Genomic DNA, 13,973 nt, shown 5'->3' on the forward strand with positions numbered 1-13,973 from the left:
TAGAAACTGTTTTCAGATACTGAAGTATTCCAGTCCTGTGCCAAAATTACATCAAGGCCAGTGCATATTTAAAAATTAACTTACTTGAGTTACAGATTTATTGATTAGGATCTTGCAAAGAGAAAAACAACTTTAGTGAGAGCTAAGAAATCTCAAACTTCCATTTTCTGGTTCAAGTTGCAGTGACAAGCATAATGTTAACATGGTGCTCCTATGTGTAAAATGTTGTATTATTTAAACACAAATTTCTTCCTTTGGAAACGAAAACAAATTACTGAGATGACAAGAAATTCATAACATGATATACCCAATTCAAGAATTCCCATGTTTCTTCCCCACAATCATATATTGCATTTTTTTTTTTACTTCATTTTTCCATTACTAGATTGTATCATCTCAACATTAGATGACAATTTTTGGGGTTTAAGACCAGTTCAAAGAGAGGGACACTATAATATCACTCAACATAAGCTGAAAATTTACAAAGTCTCTGGCCGTGTACTCAGCCACAACAGCCTCCTCATCAAATGAGGAACATTTTTACTAAAGTACATCTTTGAACCTTAAGTTTAAAATGTTTCTTCATTCTACCAGTATTTGGGCTTCACTCTTGACTACCTGAGTTGAGAAACTTAGAACAAAAAGAGAGTAATTTTGAACTGCCTTCCAAGTTCACTTTGCTTGTAAATAGTTATTTGACCTTTTCTCACTGTCTTTTCACATATTCCTGCACTGATATTCCAAATAAAAAGAAGGCCGGAAAGAGGTGTGTGAGTTTGGTTTAATTACCTGAAGCACTTCCATGCATTGTTTAGTTGAGGGTTCAGCTTCAATCATACCTGCTGTGGCAACTGTATTAAACTTCAGTTTAATAGACATTAGAGCAGAAATATAACATCCATCAGAAACATGAGAACAATTTCCATCTTTTTCTTTTTTATTTAACCACATAAGTACATGTCAACAGTTGGCATAAACTTCATAAAAATACAGTACCTTTTTGTGCTGTAACACTAGTCACAATGTTTATATAAAGATTTTTTCCTGCTTCTTTGAATTCAATTAACATTTTAAAAAGTGACTTCCCAAAAGCCCTTTTTGTGATAATTTCCTTATAGAAATTTTTCCAAAATCTATTCTGTAAAAGTTAAAAAGCTAATGCATTTTCAGCCATTCTCCCTCACCCTCTCAATAAAACAGATTTAAAAAAAATAAGAAGTCTTAGAATACTGATCAGTTGTTACACTACTACTTTATCATAGGTTCCCATTTAATTGATACTGTTATAGGTGTGATGGATGCTATTCCCACAGCACCTAATATTGCTAGATGCTATTAGGGCTAAAAAGAGCAGTCATATCAATAGACTGATGGCCAAACAAAAACAAACAAACAAACAAAAAACCAAACCAAACCCAACCAAAACAAAACAAACTAAACCAAAAAACAACAACAAAAACCACACAAAAAAAAAACCAAGCCAAAACAAAACCAAAACATGAATGATACACAGAGAAGCACTAGACTTTAGAAGTCTTATACTGTAGAATCACAACTGACTGTGATACTTCCCAAAGGCAATAAACATATAAAAATTCTATCAAGTCAGTTAAACAACTAAAGGGTGTTCTCGGAAAGTGAATTCTCTACATTCTTTACTACCTATAATATTGACGTGACACCAAGATGACGGAAAAACTACAGAACCAGTCTAATATTGTCAGAGCAATTATACCCAAACAATTGACCATACCCATATCACAATTATGGTTAAATCTCATTTTTCTTTAATGCTGCTGATAAAATCCAGGCAGGATCTAATACATGGGGAAAGAAAATAGGGCATAAATTTTGCAAGTAATTTCTTATCAAGTTAGGCGCTGAAGGTCTAGTTAAGGCAGTGAAGGATTTATTTACTATCTTTCTAAGGCTATGACAGATTTTTCCTGAATAAAGCATTTTCCCTTAAAAACTTCACGTATATTATGCCAGCTTATTCTAAATGCATAAGAATGCTAAAAATCCTTGGACACTGAGAAGCTAAACTATTGCTCACTGCAAATATTACCCTTATTAGTCTTTTTTAATATCAGTAAGATTCCAAGAACATGCACCTAAATAATGAAGTTTCAAGTCTGCCTACAAACTTTTCCATTTCAAGAGCAAGCTTAAAAGCATGTGTTAAAGTGATCCAAAATTACAAATGTTCTTAATCCTCTCAAAGAAATAAATGTATTTCTCTCACACAACTAGTGAAACTACATGACTCTTAAGAGAATTTCTAGTATCACCTTGTCCAGAAGGGAGATGGGTAATGAAAGTGACATGAGAAATGTGACGCCAGATGCTATAGCACCATTCCTTTTGTTCCTAGCTGCTAGCACCAAAGCTTTAAACAAACTTGCTTTGCTAAGACATTCTGACAGTCCCATTTCACAATATCATTGGTTTTGAGAATGGAGTTACTTTCCATAGCTACTTTTAACTCTTTCTGATTCAGTGTTAAACAAAATGTGCAAACATATAATCATTTGCATAGCAAATCTCAAGGGACTGACCCCGAAATAGAAATCCAAACTGTTAGGTTTAAGATATTTCTATAATCAGAATTCACTTAAAATGGTAAAAAATAAAATACACATTTTTCCATCTTAAGTCTAGTAGAAAAGGTATTTCTGATTTAGAATTCTTCTAGTTACTAGTTTAAAAAGTTGAAAGACTGATGGTTCTTTGCACTGAGATGTTACTCCTTTAGAGCCTTCAAGACTCTGTAATTGCTATTTTCAAATACTGTGATGAAATATGGCCTGGAATCCTTGCTCATAAGGGTACATAAAGGAATTTTGCCGCTATTAGCAGGATCTTCGACATCCCAAATTTCAGGCATACTGCAACCAGGCCTGGAAAACATATGAATACGAAAAGAGAAATGAAGAAATGCCATCAAAAAACATACAGCTTGCTGATCTCAGTTTTATAACCCCCCACCATGAATACTTGATTGTGCCATCTATGGGGTTTTTTTAAGTTTTTCTTTAAACTAGAAATTCTTATCAGATTACAAAATCAATACATATAGTAGTAATTTTAAAAATAGTATTGGAGAATGTGTAAAATTTGTCTGCTTTTGTGGTTACATTATTAGAAAGAATTAAATTGGAGGAGGAAGCATATAAAACAACTCAAATTATACAATATACATTACCAGGGACCCTTAAAATTTCCTATAAAATGGAGGGTGATGTTCACACTCATAACATTTTGAAAGAAAACTCAGGAAATAAAACACCTTTTAAGAAAAAAAAGGTAGTAACTCCTTGCTTTTTTACTAAAGGCACAGAACCAACAGTTATCTTTTGGAGTTAGAATTACTGAGAATTTCCTAATTTTGTCAAAGATAAGAGCAAAGAAATAAAACAGATTCATTTCACTTTATTCTAAATGCAAAGAAAATAAAATAAACAATCCAAACTAATTGTGTTCTGAAGGCCAAAAACTGGAGAGACAGGAAAAAACAAAAAAACCCACAACACACAAAAAACAAAACAAAAAAGCCACAGCTTAAATGCGACAAAATTTTCAGTGACCAGCAATGGTCATAATATTTTGGTGCTCAAACTATCTTTTACTCTGCACTTTTTATTCATACTAGGCTTTCATTATACACACATATCTGTTCTTGCCATCACAGAATAATGACTTGTTTCCTTTGTGAATCAATTCTGTATTTTACAGTGAAGTTTAAAAATACATACAACACAGCTTTTCATGTGCACACAAAGACCACAAGGCTGCTAACGTGGGTAAAGTTAACTATACTTATTAGTATATGGAGACACTGGACAAAAATGTATTTTGTATACTTAATAAGGCACAGATCAGCATTTCAAAACTTGTACTTGATATGAATCTTAGACTCCATATTTGAGCAGCATATCATTCTTGTGAGAAAGAGAGAGATTACTCACTTTTTTCTGCTTACGCACAATGACTCTTCCAGAATGTAGTAATTAACTCCTAGTTTTATCAATTCTCTTTTTACTTCTTTTGCAGGTTTTCGACTGTACATGGAATACACTACTTTAGTTCTGGCCCTTCAAAAACAGAAATGTAAAAGTTAGCTAGCAACATAGAATGAAAATGTAAGCTTTAACTTTATACTAGACAGGAAGGCTTTTTATTTCACAGGACAACTAGGCTAAACAAAGTTTAAATTAATAGTGCCATTTGCTTTAATGTGATTATTTCTTCACAAATATAATGACTCCAAGAAAAATGCATACAGCCCTTTGATTTTCTGTAGCAGGAGACAACTTTGTCACAAGATCCATGGTCACTGTGAACAGAAAATGTAAAGATGTCAAAGCAATGTATTCACCATATAATAGTCAAGGCTAGAAACAACCTTGCTTGGACTGGACGCAATCAGAAGAAATCATCTGCCAAGTCTCCCCGCAAAAGGTCATACTCATTGCCCTTGTTCAGACTTTTTAAAATGCAAAGTGCAAGACCTGATGGCTGCCTATCCTGAATCAAGCAAAATCATCCCTTGTAAACCATTATCCTGTTTATATTACCCAGTAATATCCTCCTTTGATTGTGCAAAGCATGACGTTGTTGATTCCCATTCATTGTCTGATACTGTATCACCTCTAGCTTATTTTCCCCAAACATGCCCTGTCCTATATTTTTGTAGTTAGAATAGAATAGAATATTTGAGTTGGAAGGGACCTACAGTGATCATCTAGTCCAACTGCCTGACCAATTCAGGGCTGACCAAAACTTAAAGCCAGTTAATGCCAGACACAGAACTAAGGACATAAGGCATGTAAAATGAATCCCCTCCTTATCTCCTTTATCCCTCTCTATCTTGTTGTTTTCTTAGGTTTTTTTTAACCAGTTTTACCAAATTACCAAATAATGATGTTATGATATTAAAATAGAAAAAAAATTCATGACCTTTTCAGATAAATCAATTTCAATTAAGAAAAATTTCCTGATTTTGAAAATGACAAAGTACAAAACTCAGTAATTCCATTACAAAATTTCAGTTTCAACTAGTCTTACTATTTGAATAATTAGATATATTATCATGAAAAAAATGACAACCAATCACAGAAAGCTAATAGGAATAACTAAACTGGCTATCTTGAGAAAAAAAATCAAGTCTGTCTACAATGTCAGGAGTAACTAGAATGAAGAAAGGATATAATAGTACACATTAATTTGAATTCCATAATTATATTCTGATTTTTTTTGTATGTAAGTTTGAAGGCATATTTATCCTACAGTACATCCTTTCTGAGGAATACAAACCCTGAAGAAATACTGCATGTGTTTTCAATGTGACTAAAGTAACAAATCAAGTTCTATGGGGTTTTAACAAATTTTACAATGTAACACGATGCCATTCCTACTGTGTATTACCAGCATTAAGAGAATCAATAGCAAATAAAAATAAATCCTCAACCTCAAAATTTACCTTAATCCTGCATCTTCATAGTGAGGATGATTTACAATAGGACGAAGTGTAGACAATTTAACACTTGCCATTGTAGGCATTGCTCCTGCAAAAACTGCATCTGAGATACAGAATGAAAGGCATGTTTGAAATGAAGAATCAAGCAGTAAAAGCAAAGAAGCAGTTGTCAAATATCTAAACAGTAATCCCGTAGAAAAACATAAAAAGAGGGTAGGGTGCTCTTTTTGAAAAGGCCTTATATGGCACCAACAGGAGATGCATTTTTTTTTTTAAACCTTGAACTCAATAAGTCATTAGATAACTAAACATCTAAGAATGGAGATGGAATACATCTTATTTTTTCTTGAAAGGGTTGTCATAATGAATATGTTATTCTACAAGTTTTTGTCACTTCTTACACCATTGTTAAATGACCAATAAAATCTCAGTCCACTTCAGCTCGAAAGCATTTTCCTGCTAAAAAGGTAACTACTTTCCAGCTAGTTTTCCGACACTTTTACTCATTTCAGTAAAAGGACAAGTGCAACCACAACACACACACTTTGAATTCTCGTCTAGCAAAATGATGATCATGGACCCACATACAGGACCAGTGTCATTTAAGTAAAAACCTATTTAAATTGGACTTTGCAAAAACACTTTCATTGTAGAAATATTACACCAGGGGCTAGAACCTCCAGACTGGTAGCCTGGAGTCTAGCAAAGCAAGCTTTCGGTGTTTTGTTTTTTTTTTCATTTGAGGTAACTTCTACATGGACAAGTGTATGTGATTAAACCTTGGCTTTAGGATAGTCCCAAGGCAAAGCCACAGATAGTTAAGTAGCAATACCTCTGCACTCATTCATACCAAGTTCTATAGTTGCATCTCACAGTAAATGGGGAACATCGTACATTATTGAACAGTTTACCTTGTCTGGTATTGACTTTTATCCACTCTAAGAGTTCCTCCTGTGGCAAATTGCTAAATTCTCCCATGATGTTCCACTGAGTTTGAAGGTTTGCTGATCCCTCTATTGCCATCAATGCTAAAATAGCAAAGACCAATGTTTTGGGCTGGATTTTACAGAAGAGCCATCCAAACAACTGAAATGCAAGAATCGATTAATTTCTAGACAACAATTCTATAATGTTGTATGCAGCACAATTCATTTTTATTTCTCTATAAGGAACCAAACATATATTACAATATGAAACATCTCTGCTATTGCTTCTCCACTAAACTTAAGTGAGACCTCATGAGAAGTATTCAAAATTGACATTAACGCAGCTTTTAAAGTTGTGGTTCAAATGTCAAATTCTGCAAGTAAAGATGATTCAATAATCCTAACTGCACTTTTACAGTATTTTATCTGTTTATATCAAGAGTTTCTAGCTATAGTATACAGATTAGAGATTGTACTGCAAACTTCCAAAAACATATCAGAAAAGCAGACTTTGGGGATATAAGGTTAATGTTGCTTTATATCCTACTCTCCCCTTTCTTGAACTGAAAAAGATGGCCCTTAGCATTTTTGCCTAAAAATAGTTTGCTCGACGGTCTAAGCAAATACTCATCAATAAGTGAAATGGGTAGTTAAGAAAAAAGAAGTACCAAATTTGCTATGCTGAAGTTTAGGTTGAGGAAGAATACTTTATCTCATCCATATCTGACCTGAACCATAAATAAAACAAAGTAAGAATTACTCTTTTTCCCCCCAAGCTATTGTTAATTAGAAGGCTTCACATTTCAAAAATATCAAACCTGCACTAAATAATTAAAAAAATGGATAAAGATACTGTGAATGAAATGTATTTAAAACATGAAATGATAAAGTTTCACAGTAAAACCTCCCACTAGGCTGACTATACCAATTAGATAGTGTATGTTATCTTTGTTATAAAATAACAGTTAACTACTTTAGATTATTAAACCCCTCAAGCCACGTCTCCAAAAATACAGTGCACTCTGCTCTCATCCTCAAAGACTTGCTAAACACTCTAGCAAGAACAGTAATACCATCCAGCGAAATTTAATATACCAAATATGCCTGACCACTGTGAAGGTCTAGAAGGATAAAGGGAAACGAATTCATTTGTACACTACTCTACGTGAGCAAACCTCCTTTTTACCAATAGTTGCAAAAATCTCACTTCAAGAACATGTTAGAACTTTAGAATTCTTTATTGATTTCCATGGCTTTTCAAATCCAAGAAAATCACATTCCTATCATACTTTTATAAAACCTCATTAATGTTCAAAGTATCTAAATTTACCACTATTTTGTTTACATAAAGACCCTAGAATGGTCGAACATCTATGCAACGCAAAAGAAGCATTTCTTTTATGGGATGCTGTTCCTCATGTGGTTTTTATATTGATTTAAGGTTTTTTATTTGGTTTTGTCAAATTAATGTATTAAGTCTTTCTCCAGCTATTTTTCTTTGCTTTCAAAATTTCCACTCAGGACAGTGTAATTCCTTCGAACAGAAAGAGGAAATAAATGTGTGGATGTAAATAGTTATCATTTTTATTGTCCATCAGGTGCCACAAGCTGCAACACTGAGGTAACAGAAAGTACACAGATTCATGCAATGGGCTGAAAGAACACAACATACAAAATTCCTTTTCCATTTGCAGAATAATTCCAGTATGTCTTTTGCCTATTTTTTCATTTTTGGTTTGTGTTATAAATGTCCATCTCAGGCTGACTGTTCACTAATAAAAGGATATATTTTGAAAGGCAGCTGATTAACACATTATCTAGCTATAGCCTCAAAATAAATTAGTTACACTAAAAAACCACTGCAGGTAAACGTCCATGGTCTGCTAGAGGAAAGGATAGTTGTTGACCTCAATTACAATAAGATAACCGTATATGTTAAATTTGCTTAAATTTTTCTGGCATCTGTAAAAAAAAAAATTGTTGTTATTAACTTATCCTTTATGCAAACACCTAAAACATTACATAATGATAAAGGTACCGAGTGTTAATCAATTGTTTGGTCACAAGTCCCATCTCCCCTTCTCATCTCCCTCCATCGCAGCAATTCTTCTGAATCAATATTGTATACACGGTCAGATTTTTCAACCGCAAAATACTACTTCTGCTCAGCAGCCAGTATGACAGAAAAAGCTCACTAAAAACCACTTGATATTTTCCTGACCCTACCAAAAAATAAGCAGTTTTCTTATCCCCTTGCTTGCTTAACTCAGAGCAGTCTTAGAAGTGGTCTGATCCACAGCAGCTTAACAGCCTTATGAGCCAGTGTTTCCCTCTCATGCTGAAGCCAGTCATGTATTACCTGGAAGATTACGAGCTGCTCCCTACTAAAGAAAGAGTACATCAGTCAGACCAGAAAAAATTCTGCTTGTCTTTTACAGGTATCAATCAGCACCAACCTAGGGAACATGCTGAACAGGCAAAAGAACCTTCGCTGATAAAAAGACAAGGGAATTAATTTTATTTTTACTTACATTGTTCACCTAAAGTTGGGTGCTCTTGAACACAGGTACGTACTTCTCTCTCTTAAGGCCCAAGCCAGGGCCAGGATAATCACAGGCCTTATCATATGGGGCAGCTGGTCATTTATCATCTTCTGCACAAAACAACTGTCCAAACTGCAGGAATCTAAAGCCTTACCTTCCCTAGCATTCAAGACCTACTTCTTTCAAGCCAACTATGCCTCCATGAAGCTGCAAAGGAGGAAGAAAAGGTCACTGGACCCAAGCCATCTGGTCCAACTGGGGCAGCTTCCAGAAGAGGTTCTCACCTGCATTTGTAGCTTCTTGAGAAGTCTACTCTCACTCTACAACCATAGGAAACAGCAGAACAACCAAAGGGCCAAAATGCAGTTGGATACAGAAGAAAATATTGATAAAATACTCTGAACCTGTCCTTCTTCCAATATTTACACAGTGATAACGCGTAGCATCCTCTAAGATCTAAACCACAATGATCACCAAAAGCACCAGTTTTCATTAACTGGCCTGATGACCTTAGTTGCAGTACTAAAACAAAAAACCACAATGAGCCAGGATGACTTACTGTAGTGCCATTACTCAGATGCTTTAAAAAAAGAAATAAAAGATCACCAGCTGAAAACTTTTACTAATTTGCCATGTAGAGGCTAACTTACTATGCAGAAAAAAGCAAATGAGGCTATGTATTAATAGAAACCATTCCTAGCAGCTCATTTTTCAGTCATTACCAGTTGCAAGGTACTTTTTCCTATCTTTCAGAGATTATTTCTCTCCATACAGCAAAAAAAAGCAGTTCAGATTTTTTTGGTTTTCAATTCTCAGAAGGCTGAGAGGCCTTTTCCTGTGGCACAAAATACAGAAATACTTTCAGTTCTAAACTTCACCCACTGGAAAATTCTATAAAAATTTTTCAATAACAGGGTAGAAAAACCCATCAATTTTCTTCTAGGAACACAGTTAAAACAAGAAGAACTAAGAACAAATTAACTTTGGACACAACTCCTTTATATTGTAATTGTTCTCTAGCAGTCGTATGTCAGAAGGAAATAAGACTTTTTTTTTTTTTGCTTTTTGCTTTTCTGACTTGTGAAAAGCAATTTCATTTCAAATTACTCAGAAACACCTCGTTAAAGTTCATTTACAAAAATTTAACCACAGTGTAACTGCTACTACTTAAACAACCAGACCATCTAAGAGGACACCAATACCTCAACAACAACTAACTAAAAGCTGGGAAATATCATAACAACTGTGAACCTTACAGAATAGCAAATGTGTACAGGAAATTCTTAAGTCCCAATACTCAGTTACAAGATGGATAAATAAAGTTACTTTTTGAAGAGTTTTTGACACTTTTTTAGCATTTTATATGTTCACTGTATAGATTCATGTGATGTTGGCAAACACTCAGCACTTCTACCTATGCCAAGTAACGAAACAGACATCAAGAAAGTGAAGAGCACAATATTTAAGCGGACTGATACTGTGTAGCCTGTCCAGCATTATAAAGAACTGTCCTTCCATGAAAGAACACTCAGGGAAGCAATCTGTTTTCTGGGAAACAATCATTTGTTCAGCTGCCTTAACAAGGGACAGCTTTCTCCTCTTTGCATAATTCTGTCTCACCTTCCAGTTGTATGACATAAGTCTCAGATGTTCCACAGACAGTAACTGCCTTCACCCTAATTCACCTTTAGGACAGGCTTCAGCCACAGATATTGTGGGAAAAACAAAGTTTATTGGGCATTATAGCCTGTATCATACTGCATATGCACAAGACAGCCAATGTTGTACACACACCGTCAGTTGTGGCACTCCAGATTTTGAGTACTGAACTTTGCAATGTTACTCTTGTATTCTTTCAATTTTCAGCAAAGCTAATGACTCAGGTTTCTTATTAAAATCCTAATTTTCTTCCCCAGCCGTTGCTAGTTTCCCCACTCTGTCAAATATTTTTTTCTTTTCCTTCTTCTGTATTATGTCCGCAACAGTTCTTACTACTGGATTCTTTCTCCCACTCATCCTCATAGTGGTGTTCTCCATATAGACATTTTCATGAGTTCCCCATCTTATCTTCCCAAATTGTTTTCTTGTTAGTAAGCCCAGCTCACTATTAGTCATAATCTTTCACTTTTTCAATAGGGGATACTTACTTTATGGGATGCAAATAACACTTTCTACAAAATCACAGCATGGTTGAGGTTGGCAGGGACCTCTGAAGGTCATCTGGACCAGCCCCCCTGCTCAAGCATGGACACCTAGAGCCAGTTGCCCAGGACTGTGTCCAGATGGCTTTTGAATATGTCCAAGAATGGAGGCTCCACAACCTCCCTGGGCAACCTGTGCCAGGGTCCGGTCACCCTCACAGTGAAAAAGTGTTTCCTGATGCTCAGAGGGAACCTCCTGTGTTTCAGCATGTGCACACTGCCTCTGGTCCTGTCACTGGCCAACACTGAAAAGAGCCTGGTTCTGCCCTCTTTGCACCCTCCTTCAGGTATTTGTACACACTGATAAGAACCCCCTGAGCTTTCTCTTCTCCAGGCTGCACAGTCCCAGCTCTCTCAGCCTTTCCTCATAGGAGAGATGCTCTAGTCCCTTAATCACCCTCATGACCTTTTGCTGGACTCTCTCCAATATGTCTGTGCCTCTTTAGTACTGGGGAGCCCAGAACCAGTCCCAGTGCTGCAGCTGTGGCCTCACCAGTGCTGCAGAGGGGAAGGATCACCTCCCTCAACCTGCTGGCAACACTCCTTGTAACGCAGCCCAGGATACCATTGGCCGCCTTCACAGCAAGGTTATGTTGCTGGCTCACGTTCAACTTGGTGTCCACCAGAACTCCAGGCCCTTTTCTGCAAAGCAGCTTTCCAGCTGAGCAGCCCCCAGCATGTACTGGTGCCTGCGGCTGTTCCTCCCCAGGTGCTTCCCTTTGTTGAACTGGGTGAGGTTCCTGTCAGCCCATTTCTCCAGCCTGTTGAGAACCCTCTGGATGGCAGCACACCCATCTGGTGTACCAGCCACTCCTGCCAGTTTTGTACCATCAGCAAACTTGCTGGGGGTACAGTCCTCCCCATCATCCAGATCATTAACAAAGGACATTGAATGGGATTGGACCCAGTATTGACCCCTGGGGAACATCTCTAGTTACTGGCCTTGAATCAGACTTTGTACCACTGATCACCCCTCTCTGGGCCCAGCCATTCAGCCAGTTTTCAATCTACCTTCCTGTCTGCTTCCCAGACAAAGGACTGCTTACCCTACTTTTGCTGCAACTACAAAGCTCCTAAAACAGCTATTTAGATACAGATTCAATCAAGTTCACTTATCAAAACCACAGCTACTGAAACATGGAAAGCCAATTCTAAGATCTTTTATATCTGGGGAAAATCTAGAAACAGTTTGTGTTATCGATGATTTCAAGCTAGGAAAATTAAATCTGAGTTAGGCATATGACTTGATTCTTGAGGCTGAAGTTTTCAACATGCAAGACTTCAAAACTATACTTCTGGAAAGAATTAATACACAAAAAATATGCAAGGCAATAAGCTCTAAAGAGCTGTGAAAACACAGTGTAAACAAAGTCAAACACTGTTTGGATAAAATTAATAGTCAATAAAAAACTTGCAATGGCACAGAAATGTGTAAATAACTAAAATCCAGTGTATGCCTCCCTGTGCTCAAGCTCAATACACAGCATATTAACTCATATAATAATACAATTGGACAAGTTGCATAAAACAAGATATTGGCTTTATTTGGGAAGAGGGGAGAATGGAACCATATTTTTTGGCAGGCAATATAATCTGGTTTATTTTTAATGGTACACTCAGATTCAGCAATTACGCACACAGAAATTTGCTTTAGGACAAATATCTGGGTAATACTGTAAGTACTGAGATAGCTACAGGATTAAAAAAACACCTTACCTGCTTTGAACACACCAAGGAAGCCATAACACAGAGATGTGGTGTCAAAAACAGTTTTAGTCTCATGATTAAAATTGCTAGGACACTATATGCCAACAGCTGCAATGCATGGTATACCAGCTGAAAAAAACAAAACAAACCACACAGAAGCATAATATTTGCATACTTTTCATTTGTCTTAAACATACAACTTCATTTTCAGTATAGCTTAAGTGACAAACTTGTCTGAAAAAGAGTCCAAGTCAAAGTAAAGATCTTCACATTTCAGATAGTGATAAGGACTTTGTTAACTTTTTTCTAAAGTCTATGTAATATGCTAAGGTATGGAACAACAGGAAGGATAAACATTAACAATAAAACCAAAAGGAGCTGGAGAAATTGCTAGCTATGCAAAAGACCCTTGCTATTTAATACCTAAAATACCTAAGCATGAAATGGAAGAAGCAAATAAAATCATCCTTGATACTCACACAACCACAGGCAGCTTGCTTTAGTATTCTCAAAAAAGGTTAAAAAACTTCAGAGATATCACTCACCACTCCTAACATTGAATTTATGTTATTTGAAGTGCTGTGATAAATCAGAGGCATTTTTGCAGTCAGTGCTTTTATCTGATCGATTATCTTATTTTGAATGGCATGAGATTTCTCTCAGAGCACAAACCACAAATAAACTGCTGTTAAGAAACTTTTGCACTGTCCTTGCTGACTTAATTGCAAATAAAGAAACCACATAAGAAAGCTGCCATTCAATTATATTTGTTGCATCATTTTATTAAAAGAACCACATGTAGAATTATTTTCATTATGGCATATTTCAAATCAGAATTTTAACACTATCTGTCACATGAAACCCCAATAAAAGAATCAATCTCCTTCTCAGTCTATATGGGGAAAATGGAAGGTCCAGCCCAATTTCAGTGCCTTTCTGTATTGCTGCAGCAAAAGCCCAAAAGACCCCTCTCTTGCACTGCCACCCCACCATTAGCTAGTGTATTTTTTTGTTCCAACATTGCAGAGTTATTCTGGTGACATACTGGACCCAATTTAAGATGAGGAAATAAAACATGAAAATACTTACCTTCAAATAAACCACGTATCAGGATCAT

General features: G+C 36.0%; 1 protein-coding gene across 3 annotated transcripts in view; it reads right to left on the bottom strand.

Moving 5' to 3' along the window:
* Nucleotides 1–919: 919 nt before the first annotated feature.
* Nucleotides 920–13,973, bottom strand: part of DPY19L1 (dpy-19 like C-mannosyltransferase 1) — a 52,138-nt gene continuing 39,084 nt past the window's right edge. For 2 of the 3 annotated variants that reach the window (XM_030009454.2, XM_030009453.2), the window contains 5 exons: nucleotides 12,866–12,985; nucleotides 6,391–6,565; nucleotides 5,483–5,582; nucleotides 3,969–4,094; nucleotides 920–2,900 (listed from right to left, as the gene is read on the bottom strand). In XM_030009454.2, coding sequence (XP_029865314.1) covers nucleotides 2,744–2,900; nucleotides 3,969–4,094; nucleotides 5,483–5,582; nucleotides 6,391–6,565; nucleotides 12,866–12,985 — 678 coding nt within the window. In that variant the 3' untranslated portion in view covers nucleotides 920–2,743. Of the gene's footprint in view, nucleotides 2,901–3,968; nucleotides 4,337–5,482; nucleotides 5,583–6,390; nucleotides 6,566–12,865; nucleotides 12,986–13,973 lie in introns of all 3 variants that reach the window. The other variant, XR_003922707.2, reaches the window with a different exon arrangement.

Source organism: Aquila chrysaetos, chromosome 3, assembly GCF_900496995.4.
Source record: "Aquila chrysaetos chrysaetos chromosome 3, bAquChr1.4, whole genome shotgun sequence".
In the NCBI taxonomy this organism is placed as follows: domain Eukaryota; kingdom Metazoa; phylum Chordata; class Aves; order Accipitriformes; family Accipitridae; genus Aquila; species Aquila chrysaetos.